The sequence below is a fragment of the Gadus macrocephalus genome, chromosome 1, assembly GCF_031168955.1.
Source record: "Gadus macrocephalus chromosome 1, ASM3116895v1".
Taxonomy (NCBI): domain Eukaryota; kingdom Metazoa; phylum Chordata; class Actinopteri; order Gadiformes; family Gadidae; genus Gadus; species Gadus macrocephalus.
This window is the reverse complement of record NC_082382.1, coordinates 23,712,762-23,737,522: the sequence shown is the minus strand read 5'-3', so window position 1 is coordinate 23,737,522 and position 24,761 is coordinate 23,712,762. Positions and strand designations below refer to the sequence as shown.

Genomic DNA, 24,761 nt, shown 5'->3' with positions numbered 1-24,761 from the left:
CGTGGAGGTGCCACCGCAGTAACCGACGGCGACCGCAGCGGTTGCTCAGGCTGACGCACAGGCGGATGCTCCTGCCCAGCGCAGGGACTTCCTCTAGCGCCAGCGACACGCTGAGGCTGGCGAGAGACCTTGGGGGGGGGGAGAGAGAGAGAGAGAGAGAGAGAGAGAGCGAGAGAGAGAGAGAGAGCGAGAGAGAGAGAGAGAGAGAGATCTAATCTCAAACCAGTCTTGCGTGAAAGTGTGACCTCAAAGTCTCGGGAACTTGTATTAATGTCTTTAGCGTGCTAACCTGTTTCAGCTGCCCACTTAGCCGTAGAATCGAGATTTCGCTTGGCCCCTAATATGGAATAATGAAAAACAACCAGAAATGATTAGGCAGAGAAATTACGAAAAAATGACATCAAATGTTTGCACAAAAAGTGTTCCGCTTGATTCTAGTTAGTGACTGGATTCTAATTGAAAGGTTTACACACACACACACACACACACACACACACACACACACACACACACACACACACACACACACTGTTATCAAGGAACATTCCGATTCCGATTCAGCTTTGTTGGTCAGGTTTGCGTAACTAACAAGGAATTTGACTTTGGTTAACCCTTTGCTCTCAAAGTCAACACTCAACACCTAACCTATCGTTAATATATATAAAAAGAAAGCACAAGACGAACAGTACGAAATATAAATATACTGTTAAGTATACAGTACATTCTCACTCAGTCACTCAGTCACTCAGTCATCAGGTTGAATTCACTCACACTCATACTCATACACAGAAACACACACACACACACACATACAAACACAAACACACACACACACACAGTCATCAGGTTGAATTCACTCACACTCATACTCATACACAGAAAACACACACAAACACACACACACACACACAATTATCAGGTGGAATTCACTCACACTCATACTCATACACACACGCACACGCACACGCACACGCACACACACAGTTATCAGTTGGAATTCACTCACACACACACACTCACACACATTGACGCTGCGGGCCCCTGGCCTCACCGGTGGGGCCCTTGTACAGGCGCGTGAGGTCCTCCGGCCGGTCGGCCCCGGGGGTCTTGGTGCAGACGAGCTGCCCCACGGAGGTCCGGTCCACCGACCGCCCGAGGACCCCGTCCCGGTCCAGGATCACCCGCACCACGTCGGCGTCCACCGCCGCGAACACGAAGGCCGTGTCGTAGGGGACCCCCCACCGCCGCACGCCGCACCGCCCAGACCGGGGCCGGCCCGCAGCAGAACTCCCCTGGGTGGGGGGGGAGACCGTCACCCCCTGTCTGTCCAGCCACACCCTCCATCCTCCACCGTCACACGGCACGGAGACAGCTCTGATATACCTGCTGCTGGAGCACAGCAGGAGCTCACTGAGGGGAGGGGGAGGGGGAGGGGGGGGGAGACACCCTGACACCCTGGTCACTGCGGGGGTCCAGTTGATTCCTCCTGCTAGGTCATGCTCCCAGCAGTGAGCACACCAGGCTTTTCCAAATCCCTCACTCAACTGGGGGGGGGGGGGGGTCAGACTCCCCATTCTCAACCAATCAGAGCGCAGAGCCTCCATTGTGCCCCGTAAGACACGCATCGTGTCCCCCCCCCCCCCCCCCCGCGCACCTCGCCCTCCTCGCCCCCCTCCCTGTACGGAGGACTGTGGGGCGGGCGGGGGGTGTAGCTATAGGGTGTGAGTCTGAGTGGGGGGCCTACCTGCACTCCTCTCCTGGGGGGTGGGGTCCAGCACCTGCCAGCCCCCGAACCTGGAGCCCAGGTCTGGCCTCTCCATCCAGCACTCCACCCACACATGGAAGTTCCTACACACACACACACACACACACACAGGTACACACACACAAAAATTGTAATACTGAAATTGAATCCAACACTCACACCATATCAGTTGACGACATTATCTAAATAATATCCCCATATCAAAAATAACATAACATTCAGAAGCTGTCTTTTCGACTTCCACTCGAGTTGCACGGTGCGGCAGAGCGTTTGAAAAGGCATCGTCAGACCGACAGTGTGCATCAGCGTGAGACTACAACGCTGCCAGGGGCTTCCCTCAGACGGATGTCTCTGGACTTTCCATGCTGACGTTTTAAGCGGATTGTAGACAAAATGAGGACAAAACAGAGAACATTTCTTATTACGGTGCCTTGTAGTGCTTTACATTTTGGTAGTGCCACTTTGGCGGGATTGATCGATATAGAATGGAGAGTCCTTACTGGGTTGAAACCAGTCTGACCCACCATTCGTGGGGAGGACCTCCGGAGGTCCTACCCACGACAGGCCGTGCGATGCCATCGCCACGGTGACCGCGTGATGCCGTCGCCACCGTGGCGACGGCATCACGCGGTCACCGTGGCGACGGCATCACGCGGTCACCGTGGCGACCGCGGCCAAACCCACCAGACGCTGTCCCTGGAGCGCCGCGGGCACTTCTCCCCCCGCCGGGTGAACACCTCCTCGATCACCAGGTTCCCGTTGGTGTCATGGGCCGCGTTGAAGACCGTCACCACGCGGGACGGGACCCCCAGCACCCGCATCACTGAGGGGGGGGGACGGGGAGAGACGCTGTTACTGGGTGGAGGAACTGGGACGGGACCCCCATCACCCACAACCCTGTTACTGGGGGTGAGATAACCTGGTCAGGCCTAAAAAAAAAAAACATGTGGTTCCTGTTGGTTGTCAGTTGAGGTCATGGGTAGGTTGGGAATTTATTTTATTTTTTTATTTTATTTTTTCCAGCGGCAGCGAATGATTGGTAGGTTGTTTTCAATTAAAAACGAGAAAATTCGCTCATCCTTGTACAGAATGAAGAGGTGCTGTACCAAAACGTAATTATAGTTTGCATCCAAAAAAAAAAATATTATTATTATTTTTATTTATTTTTATAAAGCTCATAAAATAATTCGGGTCGCACATAAATTGACAGGGTCGGTCGGAAACCGGAACCACACAAAAAAAAAAATTTTAGGCTGGGGAAGTGAGACCCCAGACTCCCACATTAACCACCACCACCACCAAGCAGTCCCATCCACAACTACATCATCTCCACCCCCTACACCACCAGCTCCACCCACCACCAGCTCCACCCACCTGTGCAGAGGACGCAGGCGAACACCCAGCACTGGCCGTAGCGGACGGGCCTGAAGTCGGAGCCGGCCCAGCGGGTCAGGATTTCGGCGCTGCCGTTCCACTCGGTGGGCGCCACGCCCCCGCCGTACCGCCCGTCCCACTTCCCCTGGAGCACGCCGCGGTCGTCGTTACAGTTCACCTGGCCGGGGGGAGCGAGAGGTGAGGGGGGGGGGCGGGACCCAGCGCTGCGCCGGCCCCGCCCCCCCCGTCGCTACGTCAGGGGGAAGGCCCGTCGCGGACAGGGGGAGCGGGTAGTCGGGGCGGGAGCACAGGCCTCTGGCTGACGGGGGGGACCTCCTGGGTTCAGCCCCCCGGACCTCCTCTGAGCCTCGGGTTCAGAACGTTTTCATCGAACAACATTGATGGTTTTCACTTTTCTGGTGAATATGCCTTAGAATCGAATATATATTCACCATTTAGTAATTTAGTGGCTGCTCTTATCCAAATAAAATGCTTACAGTGAATTCCGATGCATTTCATTAAGGAGCAGGTAGGGGTTATACAGTACAGAGACGGGTCATTAAGGAGCAGGTAGGGGTTAGACAGTACAGAGACAGGTCATTAAGGAGCAGGTAGGGGTTAGACAGCACAGAGACAGGTCATTAAGGAGCAGGTAGGGGTTAGACAGTACAGAGACAGGTCATTAAGGAGCAGGTAGGGGTTATACAGTACAGAGACAGGTCATTAAGGAGCAGGTAGGGGTTAGACAGTACAGAGACAGGACATTAAGGAGCAGGTAGGGGTTAGACAGTACAGAGACGGGTCATTAAGGAGCAGGTAGGAGTTAGACAGTACAGAGACAGGTCATTAAGGAGCAGGTAGGAGTTAGACAGTACAGAGACAGGTCATTAAGGAGCAGGTAGGGGTTAGACAGTACAGAGACAGGTCATTAAGGAGCAGGTAGGGGTTGGACAGTACAGAGACAGGTCATTAAGGAGCAGGTAGGGGTTAGACAGTACAGAGACGGGTCATTAAGGAGCAGGTAGGGGTTAGACAGTACAGAGACAGGTCATTAAGAACAGGTAGGGGTTAGACAGTACAGAGACAGGTCATTAAGGAGCAGGTAGGGGTTAGACAGTAGATACAGGTCATTAAGGAGCAGGTAGGGGTTAGACAGTACAGAGACAGCTCATTAAGGAGCAGGTAGGGGTTAGACAGTACAGAGACCGGTCGTTAAGGAGCAGGTAGGGGTTAGACAGTACAGAGACCGGTCGTTAAGGAGCAGGTATCATCGATCCCGAGGTAATTGCATGGAGGCTGTAAGGAGGTCCTCACCATGGCACAGACCACCCTGCTCAGGTAGACGGGGTCCGAGCGCCTCACGTAGTCCACCTGCTCGCTACGCAGGTGCTGAGGACTCACCTGGAGCAGGCTCAGACACGCCTCCAACACCAGGGGCTCGTACTGGGAACACACACACACGGGATATACAACACACAGTACACAATGCAACCACAACACAATACACAATACAAACACGCCACACACGATATACAACGCACAGAACACGATATGCAATACAAAAACAACACACACACCATACACGATATACAACACACAATACACGATATACACCACACAGTACACAATATTCAACACAGAGTACACAATATACAACACACAGTACACGATATAAAACACAAACACCCGAAGACCTATGACGTTGTGGTGTAAGCCGGGTGCTCCTGGAAGCCTCAAGACCGACAACCCTTCTTTCAACCAGGAAGAACATACGATTGGAAGCTGGAATGTAAGGACTGTGCACCAAGCAGGAAAAGCAGCTCAAATAGCACCAGAGATGAGTAGTGACAACCTGGTGCTATTGGGGATTAGTGAGGCAAGATGGACACAAGCTGGTCAGACGTGGCTCATGAGCGAAGGAATGCCGCTATTTTGAGGCCATGAAGAGAAAAATGCCCCACATACTGAAGGCGTTGCTCTCATGCTATCAGCACAGAGAGCACTGATAGGGTGGGAGGCACATGGACCAAGAATCCTTACAGCGTCTTTCAGAACACCAAAAGAGAATATAAGCATGAATGTAATCCAATGCTACGCATCAACCGTTAACCATGAGGAAGGAACAAAATATGAGTTCTACGACAGACTACAAAACATCTTGGGCAACTACTCAGAGAAAGATATGACGTTCCTTGTGGTAGACTTGAACGCAACGAGAGTAAAAAAACAACATTGTATGTGTAGAAGTGATGGGAAGACACGGACTGGGAGAAATGAACAACAACGGAGAGAAGCTTCTAGATATCTGTGCGTCAAACATTGGAGGCTGGTCGTTGGAGGCAGTATATTTCCCCACAAGAACATACATACGGCAACATGGGTATCACCGGATCATGTTACGGTAAAACCAAATAGATCACATCTGCATTAACAAGAAGTTCAAGAGAAGACGACAGGATGTGAGAGCGAGAAGAGGAGCAGATATTGCATAAGACCGCTAAAGAAGGACAGGACAGCGCACACCGGAAACAGAAATAAATACGACGTGAACCTGCTAAGGGAAGAACAAATTCAAGAAGACTATAGCGTCAAACTCTCCAACAAATATGAACCTCTGCGAGATCTACTAGAACAGCATCGACAAGCAGAATGCCATCTTTCTTCCTGTATTGGATTATGGCCAACATCTTATACATGAATGCTGCCTCAATAACCCTACAAGTCCTCAATACAGTTTACCATGGTGCACTATGCTTTATCTTAACAGCCAAATCACGCACTCATCATTGCTCTCTCTATAAGTCGACTGGTTTTAGCTCTCTCTCATTATGCAGAGACCCATTGACATATTTTCATCTATAAACGGTATTATTGGCAAATTGCCTTCATATTTATCTGATCTTTTGTCCCAAATGCCCTCATCTTATAGTTTGCATTGAAATAATTGTATACTCTTAGACACTCCAAGAACACTGACTGAGCTAGATAAGACAGCTTTTAATTTTGCGGCTCCCTGGTACTGTAATCTCCTTCAAAAAGATGTGAAGTTATCTGTTGCTATTCCTCTTAGCCATTTAAAAAAAATACTCAGACACCGTAGATCTGATGGCTGTAACTTCTTTCACTAACACACCCTTCATTGTGTTTCAGTGTTTTCTTGTGGGTTATCTGTCTTGCTTCGACTTACCAGTTTTTTTGTAATTTTATCTTCCCAGTGTTGAACCGATCTTTTCTGTGCTCCGTTTTTTGTGTTTCGTAAAAAAAAATTGCAATGTCTTCATGCTCTGGTTCTATGTCTTGTCGTATTTTTGTGTAACGTCCAGGTGCTCTGTTTCTATGTTTCGTCATGTTTTTTGTGCAATATCTTTATGTCTATATGGCAGGGCTCCCTTGAAAAAGAGGCTAAAGGTCTCAATGGGACTCAGCTGGATAAATAAATGTTAAATTTAAAATATTAAATCGATAGGCGGAATACTTTGAAGAGATGCTTAACAGGCCCCCACCAGCAAACCCTCCAGATAACAAACCAGCAGAAAACCATCTCCCCATCAGCTGTGACACACCTAGCAGAGATGAGATTCGGAAAGCAGTGCAGAAACTGAAGAGTGGCAAAGCAGCAGGGCCAGATAATATTCAAGCAGAAGCATTAAAGGCCGTCTTGGACACTACCATATAAATGTTATATCCACTCTTCAGAAAGGTATGGGATGAAGAAAAACTGCCACCAGACTGGAAAGAGGGCTTTATTAACAAGATCCCCAAGAAAGATGACCTTGGAGATTGGGCCAACTATAGAGGGATCACACTACTCTGATCACTGTTTTTTTTTTTTTTTTTTTTTTTTTTTTTTATTTCTTATTGCTTATGTTTATTTTATTATTATTATTTTTTTTTTTTCCACAATGTCTTGTTTTTTAAAAAATGTATGATGACTATATGCTCTGTAAGGTGACCTTGGGTGTCTTGAAAGGCGCCTCTAAATGAAATGTATTATTATTATTATTATTATTACTCTCGGTAACAGGGAAGGTGCTAAATAGAATAATACTGGATAGAATGCAAGACGTAGTGGACCAACAACTAAGAGACCAACAAGCAGGATTTAGGATATAACGGTCACGCGTCGACCAGATTGCCACCCTTCGCATAATCATTGAACAAACCTTAGAGTGGAACTCCCCATTGTGTATCAACTTTGTTGGCTACGAAAAAAGCTTTCGATAGCGTGCCTGGAAACTATTGAGAAATCATGGAGTGCCCACTAAACTAGTGAACATGATTAAAAGCAGCTATGAGGGAATGACTTGTAGAGTCATGAGGGACAACTCACTAACAACTACTAATTGACTCACTGCTTGTTATCCCCATTCCCGTGTCTCCTAGTAATCGACTTGGCACTACTTTTCACACAATCTCCATCACATACAAGAGAAGAAGACTCTAATCCAATGACACTCGAAGAAATACAACTGGAAGAAGTGGAGTCTTTTTCCTACTTGGGCAGCATCATCAACAAAGGGAGGGACAGATGCAGAAATCAGAATATAACCCCCCCCAAGGTGTGTCAAGGCATGAGAAGAAGAAGACACATGATATACAACACACAGTATACACACACAAGACAAGCACAACACATAAACAACCCGCACACCATGCATAATATACAAGACACACAATAAACAACACAAACACAATGCATACACAATACAAACACAACACACACACGATATACAACACACAGTATACATCCACAATACAAACACCCCACACAATATACAACACACACACACACCACACACAATATACAACACACTGTACACGATGTACAACACACACACAATACATACACAAAATACAACGCACCACACTTTATATACAAGACACACAATCCACAACACAAACACAACACATCCACAACACAAACACAACCCATACACAATACAAACAAAACACACACCATACATGATAGACAACACACAATACACGATGTACAACACACAGTACACAATATATAACACACTCAATGCATACACACACAATGCAAACACAACACACACAGGCGGGTGCCCCCACCTGGCCGAAGGCCCAGGGCCGGCTGCTGACGTTGTGGGGGGTCCCCATGTAGACCAGACCGCAGTCGCTCTGGACGTACTCCTGGAGGAGAGGCTCCAGGGGCATGTACACAGAGTCCTCTGGGGGGAGACACACACACACACACACACACACACACACAGACACACACACACACACGCACAGACAGACACAGACACACGCGCACACACACACACACACAGACACGCGCGCGCACACACACACACACACACGGAGACGGCAGACACACACACACACACACACACACACACACAAACCAACACACACACGGAGACGTCAGACACACACAAACGGAGACAGCATAAAGACACACACACACACACACACACACAGAGACAGCACACGCATAAACATTCACACACACACACATGGAGACAGCAGACACACAAACACACATACACACACACACGCGGAGACATCACACATACACACACACACACACACACATAGACAGCACACACACGGAGACGCACACACGGCCACACACACACAGGACACATCAGCCCCTGCTCATCATAAGTCACTCATGTTATCGTTAAAGAAGAATCGTCAACCGTTAATATTGAATAATTCCCACAATATCGATCAAATGCTTCAATTTTTCTCAGCCCCGCTTCTAAGTGACTTTCGAGTAGCGCCTAACTGCCAATGTAACATGTAACGCGAGTCAGCGGCTGTGATTGGTCGATGCCGGTGAAATAAGGGACTTGCAGCCACGTGATTGGACGTTCCCGGTAACCATAGCGACCCCATACCTTTGCTCCAGGGGTTGCAGAGCAGGACGAAGCTGCCCACCACGTAGTGCCGGTCGCCCGCTGGGCTCTCGATCTGCACCGCCAGCCTGTAGAGGCCCACGGAGGCCGAAGCAGGGGAGCACAGTTGGATGGTGGCTGACATGGGATGCACGTCCCCGGGGGAGCAGTGGGCCGACCAGCCGGGGCCGGGCGACCAACTCCTGGACCACTGAACTGGGACCGTCTCCACTAGACCGCCTGTATGGGTTGTGTGTGTGTGTGTGTGTGTGTGTGGGGGTGACAGAAATTTAGATCAACAGTCATTTAACAGACCACCACCATTATCAGATACACCTTGATAGATGATGCAGAGTCAAATACACACACACACACACACACACACACATACACGCGCTCTCTCTGGTTCCTGCCGTACCCAGGAGGACCTGGAAGACGAGGCCCTCGGTGCGGGGGCTCCACGCCCGGCCCTGGAACAGCAGCATGAGCCTGAAGGGCTGCCCACGCCGGAGCACCAGGTCCTGGGAGCCCAGGCCCTGGGAGCCCAGGCCCAGCGTGTGGTGGGCCCTCTGGTTCTCATGAGCCTCCAGGTTCACAAAGCGCAGAACGCAGAGCTCCTCCTCTGGGGGGAGGAGGGGGGAGAGGAGGGGAGGGGAGAGGAGAGGAGGGGAGAGGGAGAGGGGGGAGAGGTGGGGAGGAGAGAGGAGGGGAGAGGAGAGGAGGAGAGGAGAGGAAGGGAGAGGGGGAGAGGAGAGGGGGGGAGATGAGGGGAGAGGAGAGGGAGAAGGAGAGGAGAGGAGGGGAGAGGAAGGGAGAGGAGAGGGGGAGAGGAGAGGGAGAGGAGAGGGGGGAGAGGAGAGGGGGGAGAGGAGAGGAGGAGAGGAGAGGGGGGGGAGAGGAGGGCAGGGGAGAGGAGGAGAGGAGAGGGGGGAGAGGAGAGGGGGAGAGGGAGAGGGGGAGAGGAGGGGAGGAGAGAGGAGGGGAGAGGAGAGGAGGAGAGGAGAGGTGGGAGAGGAAGGGAGAGGAGAGGGGGAGAGGAGAGGGGGGAGATGAGGGGAGAGGAGAGGAAGGAAGAGGAGAGGGGGGAGAGGAGAGGAGAGGAGAGGGGGGGAGAGGAGAGGAGGAGAGGAGGGGAGAGGAGAGGAGGAGAGGAGAGGGGGGGAGGGGGGAGAGGAGAGGAGAGAAAAGGGAAGAGAAGAGCAGGAAAGGAGGAGAACAGAGCAGGAAGAGAGAAGAGAAGAGAAGAAGGAGGAGGAGGAGGAGGAGGGGGAGGAGGGGGGAGACAGGTAGAAACTTGGTCATGCAGCTCTTTGAGTTTTTGTGTCTCTAGTCCTATATTGATTAGTTTTTACCCGTTGCGTGAAAACGTTTGGCAAAACTTGGCTCATCGTGTCAAACCTCAACACAACACTGAGAAATATACCATTCACATCGATGTCAAATTGAAACTCTGCTATGAATACCTAACAAACCCATGTCAAATTGTCACTGATGACAAAATGATACACACTTGTATCATATGATTACACTTTCAGATCAGCAGCAACACACTAGTCTACTTAATCTAAACATAGAAGTCTTCCATATTCACTGTTTTTATTCACTTCCACAGAAGGCACGGTTTCCAACCAAAAAATCGAATGCTCAATACTGTACATTGCAGTACGGTACTTTACAGTAAATTCAGTTTAAGCAAAAAAATAATATATATACTCTGAAAATCATGGCAATTGTGCGTGGGTTGGCTCATGGATCCTCGTCTTGTGTGCCAAATCCATCCATGGATTGACCTTACCTCAATGTCTCCGCAGGCCTGTTCCATTACCTGCAGCAGAGGCAGTTACCCTCGAAGGCTTATGGAGCCACACATGATATATTTCCCCTGCGCTGCCCTGGGGCGTGCACAATTGCCCTTTGGCTATTTTGTAGCTGGCTGATTGGTGGTCAGTATTGTGAGGAAGTGTTTTCAGGTGTGCATTTAAGTATTTTAAATTTCCCCAATGTGTTTTGCATTTTGAATAGACGTGTTTTCCCAATGGAACGCTGAGATTTCATTTTTTAACTAAGCACCTTATGTATGAAAGAGTGTGTAGTGTGCAGGAGCAAGTGTGTTGTAGAAAGGAGCAAGTGTGTTGCACAATTGCAACTAAAGTGCAAAGCAGCGCTTTTGTTTAAGGGATAGTTACATGTGTTTAAGTTATAGCAACAAAAACTTTAAGTTGTGTTACTTTGATCTAAGCAAGTGTCTATAGTGGTCAAGCAATTGAAAAAAACTAAATACCTTCAATGTTCTTTAAAGTTTGCTCAAACCTCAAACCCCAAAAAGTTGACTGAATATTGTGAACCATCCTTTATGTGGTTCGGTACATCCGTTGTTCCCAACCTTGTCGTCACCCTGACCTCTTGATGTTTCTGGGGACCACCAGTTTAACCCGATCAACTGCCCCAACCATGTATTCATGAGCCACGAGTCCCCCACAGGTTAGGAAACATTGGCTTCACATAGCGCTGCCCTCACACACAGCATTCCTCCCTTTGTGGCGAGAGGGCAGCCGGAGACAACATAGTTGTCATGTTTAGAGATCTCTCGTCTCACTGCTGTCGTTTGGCTCACTGCAGGCCATTCAAGACCAATTGAAACCACGTTTCAGGACAGGGAGGTGATCGTAAATCTGCAATACACTCGATGCATATTTGTGTGGAGATGACAGCCGGAGACAACATAGTGGTCATGTTTCGAGATTTCTCGTCTCACTACAAATAGTGAGACGACAGCAGTGCAGTATTACTTTCTGTAGTTTGGCCCACTGCAGGCCATTAACGACCAATTAAAACCATCTTCCTTATGACGGGGAAGTGATCAGTACTCCGCAATACACTCGGAACAGGGGAGAGGGCTGGGAGCTGCCGGACGTACAACTGTTGATAAAAGACCCCAAATTATACTAGAGAACATTCTTAACGTGTGTGTGTGTGTGTGTGTGTGCGCGTGTGTGTGCGCGCTCACCATTGTAGCTCCGCCATGCACAGGGATGCACAGCCCGGTAGCACATCGTCGTCTCACTAGTCCCTTATCAGTTTAAGTGACATGCAGACCTACGCCCGTCACTGATATAGTCTCTCTCTCTCGCTCTCTATCTCCCTCCCTCCCTATCTCCCTCTCTCCCTCCCTATCTCCCTCCCTCCCTCCCTCCCTCCCTCCCTCCCTCCCTCCCTCCCTCCCTCCCTCCCTCCCTCCCTCCCTCCCTCCCTCCCTCCCCCCCTATGTCCCTCGCCCCTCCCCCTCTCTCTCTATATATCCGTCTGTCATACAAACTCTAGGCTTCATTCGGTTCAGGATAGGATACAAGGATATTAGTTCACTAAAACGTATATATTAAATCTATTAAGAAATATATATGTGTTTACATACCAATATTAAATTAGTAAAAAAGGACAGGACATACATATTTACATATAAAACAAATAACTACATCCAGAATTGTAACATTGTTATGAAACTCTGGGTGAAAACAAGAAAAAAAGACTTCTGTTGAGTGAGCTTTAACAACGAAGTTTGATTGTTCGCATCACCCATGATATTAATATCACTGCTGTCGCCCCCTAGCGGTAGACTTTTGTACTACTGAAATAACGCACTGAACTATAAAGAGGTCGGTAAAGCATGGCTCAGAAAGAAAATAGTTTTTATTTTAATTCATTGAAAAAGCACACACACGCGCACAAACACACACACACACACACACACACACTGACTCACAATCTGCATTTACTTTTCAATTATAAATCATTTGTTAATTCCCAGTAGGCTATATGTCACCAAAATGAGAGAATATAAAATGAAAAGAAACTGACAAAGAATCAATTAACCCGAAGACAAACTCAAACAGGTGAAACGTGCAACCGCACAAGAACGCACGTTCTCGCGGGAAACGCCTGATTAAACGCAGGAAATCGAGCAACAGGGAAAACTACTGACGCTAAATAAACACCTGATTATGTCACCCCCATAAAACCAGCCTGGCACCGTAATAAAACTCATCTCTATTAAAAAGGCACTGGGTTTGCCCTGCGGGTACGACATGAACTCCGATGTGGTGCACCTGCTGTGATACAATGGCAAAGAAACTAAATCTAGAAAGGCAAGAGAATAATGACATGAGCTGCCATTGAAAATCCCACTGAGCCGTCCAGAAAGACGGCTCCACGTCTGTTAGATGAGGGTTACAGAAGGAGGTGCATATGAAATACTTAACGACGTAAGTAATATTTGCATTGGGTTTTAAAAGAGGGGTTGTTCCAGATTGTAGAGTATGCACCCATCAAATTACATGTATAATTAGTGCAAACCCTTTGAACCGACGATGATTCATCCGAAATAGCTGTGCGTTGTGAAATGATGACGTAAAAACGATGACAGTTTGAATCCGGTTTCAAATGTTCCCGAAGTCATCATTTCAAACGTTAACAGCAGAGTTAAAGGCTTCAATTCGTTAATGGGCATTACTTTTCCTTTTAGTAAAAGAAAAAAAAATCTCATTTTAAAAAGAGGTTGCATATGGACACCGGCCTAGCACAAAATATATATATTTTAAATAAAGTATAATAAAGAAAATATACATCAAAATGACAAGTACAAAAGCAAGCTGAGAGAAGAGGAGAAAGGCTCAACTACAAATCAAATTAACAGGACTTTGCACACCCACGTCTTCATGATCAATATTTGCATATTGCCAGTCTACAACTAGTACGGTTATTATCTAGTTTAGCTCCTTTTCCGTTTTGCACCTCCGTCAACATTACAATACATTAGTCCAAAAATGTGTCCACGCATACATTAAATACCTCCAACTGGGCCAACCTCACAAACATAATTACACTACGGAGGGAAATCACCATTATCGTAAGCACGTCATTTCAAACCCCTCACCACTTAACACACATTATTACATGAACCACACCTTTCCGTCTCATTTATTGCTGATATTTCAATATAACTATTTGTTTCTACAAAATGGACACACACACACACACACACACACGGCGGTTGGTGAAAAGAGAGACTTAAGGCTTCAACACTGAGCTTATGATTAGAAGTGCATATATGGACCAGTGCCTGTGGCAGACCCACCAAGAGGATGTGAACTACATTACCCAGAATCCTCAGGGGCTGAGAACTCTAAAACCACAGCCTGCAGGGCTGAACAAGAAGAGTTCTTCTCTTCTTCCGCCATGGCGCTGATCAGGTCCATCACGGTCGGAGACATCGTCTCAGCCTGGCAACCATCCCTCCCGGCTCCTCCCACATCCTGTACCTGAGACTAGGCCCCGCCCCATTGTCGTTCAGAACATCCTGGTTGAGGATCCAGCACAGATCATCTCTCGTCTCCCATCACGCGGGTCTCAGCCCAAACCCCGACCCCAGCCTCTTCTGAATAGTTCATAGAAGAGGGGTTTGGGTGGAGATTAGGTAGGACTTCAGGACCTGGTTGAAGCGCTTGACAAACTCGGCGCAAGAAGGGCTCTCCTGTCCTCTCATGAGGCAACCATGTCCAGGAAATCATTTCATCACCAAAGCCATGAACCTCACCAATACACACGTGTACACACACACACACGTACGTACACACACACACACACACACGGCTTAACCACGCTCGGTACAACGCAGTTGGAATTCACTTCGGTAATAAATTAAGTAGCTAAAACTAGCTAAAGATGCTGGAAAAGTGCTAGCACGTTACTGTACTATTTGGACGTTGTGTGTGTGTGTGTGTGTGTGGGGGGGGGGGGGGGGTGGTTACTTTCCAGTCTTCCCTTTACACTTCCGGGGAATCGTTCACACTTCCAGAGAACCCGGAATCCTCTAGAGAACGCAGAATCTTCCCGAGAACCCGGAATCTTTCTGAATACAGGGAATCTTCCAGAGAACATGGAATCTTCCAGAGAACATGGAATCTTCCAGAGAACCCGGAATCTTCCAGAGAACCCGGAATCTTCCAGAGAACCCGGAATCTTCCAGAGAACCCGGAATCTTCCAGAGAACACAGAATCTTCCAGAGATCACAGAATCTTCGACATCCCCCTCCCAGTCTCAACTGTCCCCCAGGTCCTGCGTGAGGTCCCCAAAGCTGCAGTTGAACAGCTCGCTGATGCCCTCGTGGTCCTCCAATCCGAAGTGGTAGTCGTGACTGTGGGGCGGGGACAGGTTGATGAAGCCGTCCAATGGCAGCGCGAGGTTGTCGCCCTCCAGGAAGTGGGGCGACGACAGCGGGGAGAAGTTGAAGTCGGACATGTCGCCCAGACCGGAGAACGGGTCGCCCGCCAGGAAGGGCTCTGTCAAGAGACAGGAAGTGACAATGTGAGACTTTGGTTTTCATTTCAAAACAATAATTTGTATTCCAAGATGTAATTTGAACGTCGGAGCAGAAGTACAGGACAAAACATAAACATTTTCAAAAATCCTTCAGAATCGCCTTGACGACCGTGATCAGCAAGCATCTTTACCCGTTCCCCCCGGCAACACGACGGAGGCGGAGTCCTGCTGCGACGCGGCCGTCACGGTGGACGACATCGAGTCCGGCGACGATGACCTCACTTCCTGGGCGGACGCGAGGCTCCTCTGGGGCGATTGGACGACGGGCAGCATGGGGGGCGGGCCCAGGGCGGGGTCCGCCTCCGCCTTGACAGGACTACTTCCTCCCGCGGGGCTGCAGGGGCCGGAGCTGCTGTCCGGACACAGGAACACGTCGATGGGCCCCAGAGAGCTCTTCAGGGACACCTGGTAACCCTGGGAGACAGAAGTTAGTGGGCAGCTCGTTGAAGTGGTCTGGAGGAAGGCAACCCAACATGTTGGGCCCGGTTGGCCCCTGGCCAGTAGGAACATTCATGAGGAATGGTTGAGGCGGTCGAGGAAGAGAACTGATGACAGAGGAACTGGTTTGATTCAGTGTTGTTGACTGACACACACACACACACACACACACACACACACACACACACACACACACACACACACACACACACACACACACACACACACACACACACACACACACACACACACACACACACACACACACACACACACGATGCTGTGTTTTTTTTCCAGGACTCCGATTGAGGTCCTGAATTGAAACCCGACTGCAGGATTTAACAGAGTGACGTCGGCCCAACGCGGGGTCGCGTGCAGTGAACCAGACACAGAGCCAACACGGCCACCCTCGCAGCCCCAGGGGCACTACCGGTACCTCGCTGGGCTCCGAGACCTGCATCTGGGTCTCCGGCGGCGCCCGGACCACCATGACCAGCTGGTCCGGGCTGTCGAAGGACCGCCGCAGGTCCTGACAGCGGACGTAGCCCAGCGTGAGAGAAACCCGGATAAGGAGCCTTCTGCTGCACTGGGTTGGCCCTGGAGGACGACTGGAACGGGACTGGTTTATACAAGATGACCACAGGGAAGAACGATATCTCTTGTCGTGCGGAGACACAATAACGAGGTGATAAAGGATATCTTTTGTTGAGAGGATAGACCGGAACGAGGTGATAAAATATATCATCTGTCAAAACAAAGGGGAGACCGTAACGAGGTGATAAAGGATATCACCTGTCAAGGAGAGACCGCAACGAGCCGATAAAGAACATCTCTTCTTGATAGGAGACACCATAATGAGGAGATAAAGGATATCTCTTGTTGAGGAGAGACTGTAACGAGGTGATAGAGGGGAGACCATAATGAGGAGATAAAGGATATCTCTGGTTGAGGAGAGACCGTAACGAGGTGATAAAGGGGAGACCGTAACGAGGTGATAAAGGGGAGACCGTAACGAGGTGATAAAGGGGAGACCGTAACGAGGTGATAAAGGGGAGACCGTAACGAGGTGATAAAGGGGAGACCGTAACGAGGTGATAAAGGGGAGACCGTAACGAGGTGATAAAGGGGAGGCCGTAACGAGGTGATAAAGGGGAGACCGTAACGAGGTGATAAAGGGGAGACCGTAACGAGGTGATAAAGGGGAGACCGTAACGAGGTGATAAAGGGGACCGTAACGAGGTGATAAAGGGGAGACCGTAACGAGGTGATAAAGGGGAGACCGTAACGAGGTGATAAAGGGGAGACCGTAACGAGGTGATAAAGGGGAGGCCGTAACGAGGTGATAAAGGGGAGACCGTAACGAGGTGATAAAGGGGAGACCGTAACGAGGTGATAAAGGGGAGACCGTAACGAGGTGATAAAGGGGAGACCGTAACGAGGTGATAAAGGGGAGACCGTAACGAGGTGATAAAGGGGAGACCGTAACGAGGTGATAAAGGGGAGACCGTAACGAGGTGATAAAGGGGAGACCGTAACGAGGTGATAAAGGGGAGACCGTAACGAGGTGATAAAGGGGAGACCGTAACGAGGTGATAAAGGGGAGACCGTAACGAGGTGATAAAGGGGAGACCGTAACGAGGGGATAAAGGGGAGACCGTAACGAGGTGATAAAGGGGAGACTAACGAGGTGATAAAGGATATCTCTGGTTGAGCGGCTCCTCCGTCAGGAGCTTCAGCTGCAGGTTGCTCCTGGAGACCAACTGGTCCAGCTCCTCCTCCGCCTCCACCAGGTGGCGCACCTCCCTCTGGAGTTCCTTCTGACGGGCCACCGACGCCCCGTCGATACGGTTACCACTGAGGGGGGGGGGGGGAGAGTGTGAAGGATCGGGAGGAGGAGAGAGCAGAGAGGGAGGGAGGAGAGAGGGAGGGAGTGAGGAGAGAGGGAGGGAGTGAGGAGGAGAGAAGGGGAGGGAGCAGAGAGAGAGGGAGGGAGTGAGGAGAGAGGGAGGGAGTGAGGAGGAGAGAAGGGGAGGGAGCAGAGAGAGAGGGAGGGAGTGAGGAGAGAGGGAGGGAGTGAGGAGGAGAGAAGGGGAGGGAGCAGAGAGAGAGGGAGGGAGGGAGCAGAGAGAGAGGGAGGGAGCAGAGGGGGCGGGAGTAGAAGAGGGGGTGAGTGGAAAGGAGGGGAGCCGGGGGGGCCTGCAGCTCAGACCGTTTGATTAGCTAGACCGGCTGTCAATCATCCCCAATTCAGTCCATGTTTAGGCTGAACAAAGTAGTTACACTTCTTTCAATCTTTTACTTTGCGCCAAGACTCTAGACTTACTTTAGTCGGAGGTGAGGGCACGCTAAAACTCGAGCGTGAAACTAGGAAGGGTTGTTGGGGGGGGGGGGGGGGGGTCCCACTTACAGCCACTGGATGTTGTTCTTGGACTTCTTGGAGATGAGGTGGATGCCCTCCAGCACGTTGGTGATGTCGTAGATGCGTCTCTTCTGGACGTCCAGCACCTGCGAGGCCCAGTTGAGGTCCACCACGCCGTCCTGGGACTGGGCCAGCAGGTCCAGGAAGCGCTTGGTGGTCAGGTTCAGGGACGTGTCGTAGCGCGACTTCTCCACCACCGAGCGAGGGACTGGGAGGGTGAGAGAGTTTGGCACCACCAGGCCAGCAGACACTGCTGTTTTGCAGGAGGAGTGCGTGCATGTGTGGCTCCGAACCGGTTCAAGGAACCAAAACGAAAACCGAAAACGAACAGAATTTTACGAGGAACCGAAACAGAAACGAAAACCAAATGGTCTTCAACTGTTCCGGAACAGAAACGTTATTCTGAAATCCCCAAAACCGGTTAATAACGGGGTTTTTTTCCCGTTCTCTATATAGCCTATACAATTTCACAAAAGCAAAGCCTATTTCATGAAAAAAAAATATATAGATATATTTCCGGTTGCCGCGTTCACTTCGACGCCCGCGAAGCTCAGTTGTCACAAATTCCCACCACCACCCTGGCGAGAGGCGATTTGAAAGCAACAGTTGCACTTAGCTATCTTCGACAAAGGTAACGTGAGCTTACTAATTAAATAACCGAGTCCACCATAATAACTTTAGCTTAGCAACTCGTTAGCAACTCACTACAAGGTTACAGATATTTGCACTATATAGCTAACGTTAACAGCTGACGTTAGCTAACTAGCCAACACTAGGACTACAGTTAATAGTTAGCTGGCTATGTCGATTGTTTGTTACGGATTGAATACTGTAATTTATTTTTGGCTTCTACGTGTGGTTTAGATGGGACGGAACCAGGAGAACCCGATGAGAAAACATTTCTCATTTAATGCAGCGTCCAACAAATCTACCGGTCAAGTCGAGGGCTGAGGGGCAGAAATTATTGGGAAAAAGTGTTACAATCAATTCATGCGCGACAGGGTGTCAGGGATTGCTCGGGGAGAAAGGGAAAAGCTTGCGAATGAACTAAGTGGGAGGCTTCCGATGCTTAAAATAGATTCTGCAACATGTGGAGACCGCTCTGTGCTGGGTATTAACGAGCAGTGCTCCGACGGAAAAGGGGGTTGTGTTGCGAACCCTGGCAGTGAGAGATTTGACAGAACGGCGCACACGCCCGCGTACATCTCAACTGTGGTGATGGACGTCTTGCGTCAATATAACATTAGCTAGCAACAGGTGTACTCAGTCACTTCCGATAACGGGGCGAATATCCTCAAAGCCGTGACCTTAATGTCAGACCTCCAAGAGAGGGGAGAGAGCAACGAAGATGCAACCGGCGAGGAGACGGAGCAGACCGGGGAGGATGTGGAAAAGGCCAAGGAGGATTTGGGGAACCAGGAGGAGCTAACGCTTCAACTCGACTCTGTGCGGCCCGGTCATGCGTTGCGTAGTGTAAGATGTGCGCTGCATACTTTACAGTTGGCCGTCGATGATGCATTAATACAAGCGTCCAATACCGTAGCAAAGGCAAGACATGTAGCAAAACGATTACGCACGCAGAACGTGGTGCGTGTTCTCAAGAGAATGGGTCACAAGAGGGCAATTGTGGATTGGGCAACTCGCTGGCACTCCACTCATGATATGCTCGAGCGGCTGCTCAAGCTGAAGACCTTTTGTGAAGACATGGCCCCAACTACCCCCCGTGCTACAACTAAGTGACTCTGAATGGGAATACGTTTCCAACACAGTAAATGCACTGAAACCCGCGAAAATCGCCACAAAATGTCTCCAATCTGATCAGCTGACCGCGGAGTTCTACGGCGTATTGCTCAAATGTTCACCGGACACAGAAAAAGTAGCAAGTCCTTTTGCGAGGAAGGTAGCCCAGTGCCTCAAAGCACGCCAGAGCACACTATTTGACAATGACGCATTCGTAGCTGCTTGATTCCTCGACCCGAGATATAGATTATTTTTGACCGAATCTCAAACCGAGAAGTCGAAAATACACCTGCACCGTACATGGGAGGCAATACAGAACCTAGAACCACGCAATGCAGCGACACAGCCACGTGCACAACAGCCTCCCCTACTCAGCCTCAGACATCATCCGATGACGAAATCAAGCACCTTTTGATGGAAAAAGAGACACCAGCGCAACACAACCGCCCCCACGTCTCCATCGTGTCACTCTTGGACACGTACTCCAAAAAAAGCCTGCCTAAGGCGTACTGAAGATCTGTTTCAGTACTGGGCTACGCACGCTGTATCCAACCCAGACTTGTCCAAGCTCGCTTTGAGGGTCATCGCTCTCCCTGTCACGCAAGTCAGTGTGGAACAGGCATTTTCAAGTTTGAAATTTATTCTCTCCCCGTTAAGATCATCATTGAACGAAAAGGTGCTTGAGGGCATTCTGTTGGTGCGTCTGAATAAACTATATGGACTGTAGCAGCCTATGGCTTATATTGCGCATGTTCCAATCCATTACTGCTCCCAAGTAGGCTAGACCCGAGCACAATTTAAACTTATTTTTTTTGTATTGCATTATATCCAGGTCATTTTATTTGTTCTCCTGTTGTGCTTTGAAAACGAATGTGACGGCGCCGTCTCACTTTTGGCTAATCTTTAGGCCTATTTTTAATTTATTATTATTGTAGGCCTACGCAGGTAGCCTATTTATTTATTTTATTATCATTACGAATGTGACTGAGCAGCCTATTGCACTGCGAGTTTGTTCCACTGTTCCACTAAATGGACCTTGGGTCCAAATGTGTATATTTTGTCCTGCTGTCGTATGCCATTTCAGTTGCGATCTTAAATAGGCCTTACTCGCACAGGGAAATTGATTTGGAAATGTAGGCCAGTGAAGATAATATATTTTGCCTGCCCTGTATGTGTGCATGTGCGTGCGTACGTGCATGCATGTGTGTGTCTGTATGTGTGCTTGCGTGCCAGAAAGCTTCAAACATTTTCCAAAGAACCTAATAATTGTAACAGTTATAGCACCTTCATACGATACTACTTTATTTTTCAGTAGGGAACTGAAATTCATTTTGCGTCCCTAGGATGCATCCATGCATCCGTGCATGAAGGTGGGTGGGTGCGTGGAGGTGTGCGCCGGTGCGGTTGGAGGTGTGGGTCTCTGGGGGCATACCTCTGGGAGGGGCCGGCGTTGAGGGCGGAGCTTTGCCAAGCGAGGTCCGCGTAGTGCTGACATACTGGTGGTCGCTGTCCAGATCAAGCTTCCTCTTCACCTGGGAGGGAGGGAGAGACGGAGGGAGACAGACAAAGAAAGACCGAGCGAAGGAAGGAGACAGAGAGACAGGAGAGACTCACAACACAAGAGCAGGAACAGGATAGGAGAGAGACAGAATAAAGACATGAGGGATGGAAGGAAAACAAAGATTATCTTACGAAACAGCGGACCACTGCAACACGCCATCATGGGATCCCTGAAAGTCCAAGCACCCCTATTGAGCAACATGACCTCCGCAATAACTAAATCAAAACTAAGGAACCAAAGATCACACAGAGTTGAATTCAAAGCAAAAGGTGATGACCTGCCATGAAAGTGAAAGAAGCTAACCCACAAGAGAAACCTAAAGAAAAGAACAGTACCACAGCAGGCGGTGGGAGTTAGAGTATGCTAAGGGTACCAGGCCTCGACATTAAAGGGGACCTAACATACCACCAGGTGTGAGTGTGATTAGCCATTACAAGCCGTTTTCAAATTGTGCAGCATTGTCACATCACAGGTGGGCGTGTCCACCTAGATGTGTGACGGATAGATGAGCAACGTTTGCTGCAGTCCACTAGGTAGGCTGGTAGACTGATCTATCCGTCACGCATCTAGGTGGACACGGCCACCTGTGAGGACCCCTTTAACGGAAGTGGATTTTGGGTGGATGTTTATATAAGTTTTACCTTTGGGATTTTTGTAGACAAAGTTGATTCTGATCGAATAAAACCACCATAAACAGATGGTGGTTCCAAATTTTGCAACTAAACATGGTGTTTTCAATCAATGAATAAGAGAAGGTATCTTAGGAAATAGGTAAATTGCCTTCAATCAGAAAACGTATCTTACAACAAAATTGTAAGATATCGAACTTTATTTGGGTCTCATAGTAAGACAGCGCTCCCAACTGATAACGACCAACTGATAATTATATCAGGTGGAAATGTTAACTTCCACTTATGCTGTGTTCCATGTCTTCATTCACTTTAACCAAGTATTATCCCCATCTCCATGAATATTTCACTTGCACAACAATCTTTCTTTTGGCACAAAGATGACATTATCGCCCTTGCAGTTGTGGTATGTTCTTTCCTGAAAAAAAAACTTTCCCCCTGATATGGAAAATGGTATAGAATCCCGATATTTTTCCTGGTATAGTGTCGAAGTTAGAAAATCAACTATTGTGACGGACAACACTACTAGAAACACGATTGTGATTACTCAGTTAGAGCTACAAGAAACGCGAAAGTTAGAAAAAATACATCTTTGCTACTACCTCTGACATTTAGTTATGTACATTTGCATAAATTCATGCAGGTCTACATATAACTTGGCAATAGCTTTAATAGGTTGCAACGGTGGACTGAAATCACTTCATGGCACGATGTGACCGCTGGATAAATAAGCAAACAAGGAGAAGTTTGTTATTTTTTAAACAACATGTGTGGAAGCTAACATTCAGCTTCAGTCTGAGCTAGGAGGAGTTTTCTGAGCACCCAAAAACCAGGCCGGGTGCCTGGCAAAAATTAGGGCAAGTGAACATCACATTCAGGCAAGTTGAACCTGACCTGCACTTGCCCGATGGGCAAGTGCTTTTGAAACCTTAGTGTCAACCCCTGGGTACACCTGCATCCTGCCCCTCTGTGCCACTTTCTGTTTAAACAGGAAGTTATACACATTAAGATCCACCATGACATCTCTCACGTAATCTGTCACCCTGCCCCTATAACCACACTGTACCCAGACAACCATTACCGGAGGTCTTCCGAGCGTCGGCCGTCTCTTGTCCTGCACGCCCACGTCGGCAGGCCCCTGTGGGGTGGCAAACAGCAGAATCTCCCCGGTGCTGGTGGGGGCCGCGGACGGGTGGAGACCCACATTACCGGGGCTTGAGATGATGACAATCTGGTGGTCTCCGTGGAGGTCGATGCTTCCCGAGTTCAGTAGCGTCTCAAAATCGGCCAAAAGATCCTCCGACGTGTGACCCGTGATCAGAGTTTCTGACATCGCAGTGTACCGCGAAGAACCCCTTCTGGGGCCAGATTACGGGGACACGTCGGGGTCGAGGGGTGGTCAAAACGCAAAGCCGTCGTGGATCAACACGTGGTTTAAGGTCACGTGTTCATCGGACAGGGGGGGTCGACTTGAACACCGTATTGCAGCGTGGCCGCAGTCCACCACGCGTATGATTCACATTGTCCAAAAAAAGATGTTCTATCTTACAGAACCAGGCTAAAAATGCCACATTCAGAAGCTCAGTGAATATCAAAAAACAGCACACTGACACAACTTCCACAAGTGCAGAGCTAAAACCAATAAAATCCACTCACTATGCACAAACTGCACTGGCAAATCCCCCACATATCACAACAACTTTAGGGCTACAGACCCAGCGCTCAGCCCCGAGCCCGCGTCAGACACACCACTAGCTCACCCCGCGGCTCAGCAGGACGGTAGCATGTTAGCAGGGACGCGAGGCTAACTCAGCTCTCGTCTTCATCTCTCTCTCTCTCTCTCTCTCTCTCTCTCTCTGGGTCCCTCCTGAAACGCGGCGAGGCCTGCCCAGGACTCTCCCAGCACGCTAGCTCGATAGCTAGGCTAGGCTAACCAGCAACAAACACCACCAGGAAGGCAGTGGAGGGTTAGATCACATCGAGGTGCATCCGTCTGATGGGCTCTACCCCTGGGTGTGACCGAGCTCCACGTCCGTTTGAAGGGATCCCGTCAAAACTTTCAGAAATAGGCCTTACAATATCGCCGTTCCAAACACGATCCGATGTCCTCAGAACTACCGCGTGGAGGGAATCCCTCCGGGGGAGTAAGACAGGAGGACGGGAGCCGCACCACGGCCGGGTTAAACCTTCATTAGACAACGGAGGCCAGGTTAGCATGCTAACTCGGTCCGCGTTCCACCGTCCCCTCCCAGGAAGCCGCCGGACAACTCTCCGATACTCTGCTAAACCTGCACGAATTAAAGAAGTACCGTCCGTAATTCGGACCCCGGTGGGTTCTCCACTCGACCCGGCCGTCACACGTCAAAACACGGCGATAAAACGAACCTCCGGTAGGGTGTTATTGTTATTGGGGGTCCAGCTGATCTAAACAAGGGCTCGGGAGTTTTCGCGCGAAATCCATTTTGCCGCGAAAGTGTTACGTGTAAGAATGGCGGGCTCCCCATTGGTCGACAGCGGAGCCCGGCTGGAGGCGGAGCCAGCCGCCTGTCATTGGGCCCGAGAGCTGTCAGTTAAAGGCCAGACTAGTCGAGTCCG

General features: G+C 49.4%; 3 protein-coding genes across 4 annotated transcripts in view; 1 reads left to right on the top strand and 2 right to left on the bottom strand.

Annotated features, from left to right (window-relative positions):
- Positions 1–97, top strand: part of ctnnbl1 (catenin, beta like 1) — a 9,719-nt gene extending 9,622 nt beyond the window's left edge. The window contains exon 11 of the mRNA XM_060060276.1: positions 85–97. Within this exon, the coding sequence (XP_059916259.1) occupies positions 85–97 (13 nt within the window). The remainder of the gene's footprint in view (positions 1–84) is intronic.
- Positions 98–229: 132 nt separating this feature from the next.
- LOC132458869 (protein-glutamine gamma-glutamyltransferase 2-like) lies at positions 230–12,121 on the bottom strand. Its single transcript, XM_060053237.1, is given in 11 exon segments — positions 230–337; positions 1,052–1,247; positions 1,249–1,292; positions 1,745–1,848; positions 2,450–2,588; positions 3,140–3,317; positions 4,454–4,582; positions 8,213–8,331; positions 9,007–9,243; positions 9,422–9,625; positions 12,011–12,121. Coding segments are annotated over 11 exon segments (1,449 nt in total). The 5' UTR covers positions 12,057–12,121; the 3' UTR covers positions 230–284.
- Positions 12,122–12,672: 551 nt separating this feature from the next.
- e2f1 (E2F transcription factor 1) lies at positions 12,673–24,636 on the bottom strand. 2 transcript variants are annotated; one of them, XM_060053308.1, is made up of 7 exons: positions 23,248–24,628; positions 21,409–21,508; positions 18,225–18,444; positions 17,519–17,671; positions 16,254–16,368; positions 15,511–15,793; positions 12,673–15,339 (listed from the first exon to the last, which is right to left on the bottom strand). In XM_060053308.1, the coding sequence occupies exons 1-7, from the start codon at positions 23,497–23,499 to the stop codon at positions 15,098–15,100; spliced, it is 1,365 nt and encodes a 454-aa protein (XP_059909291.1). In that variant the 5' UTR covers positions 23,500–24,628; the 3' UTR covers positions 12,673–15,097. The 2 variants fall into 2 exon arrangements, with proteins under 2 accessions (XP_059909291.1, XP_059909284.1); XM_060053301.1 differs by lacking the exon at positions 12,673–15,339 and having other exon boundaries at positions 15,555–16,368; positions 23,248–24,636.
- Positions 24,637–24,761: the final 125 nt, after the last annotated feature.

Coding starts and splice junctions, on each gene's coding strand:
- e2f1 (XM_060053301.1), bottom strand. CDS start 23,499: ATGTCAGAAACTCTGATCACGGGTCACACGTCGGAGGATCTTTTGGCC. Junction 17,672..18,224: donor AAGAACAACATCCAGTGGCT/GTAAGTGGGACC, acceptor CCCCCCCCTCAG/TGGTAACCGTATCGACGGGG. Junction 16,369..17,518: donor GAGGAGCCGCTCAACCAGAG/ATATCCTTTATC, acceptor GGTTTCTCTCAC/GCTGGGCTACGTCCGCTGTC.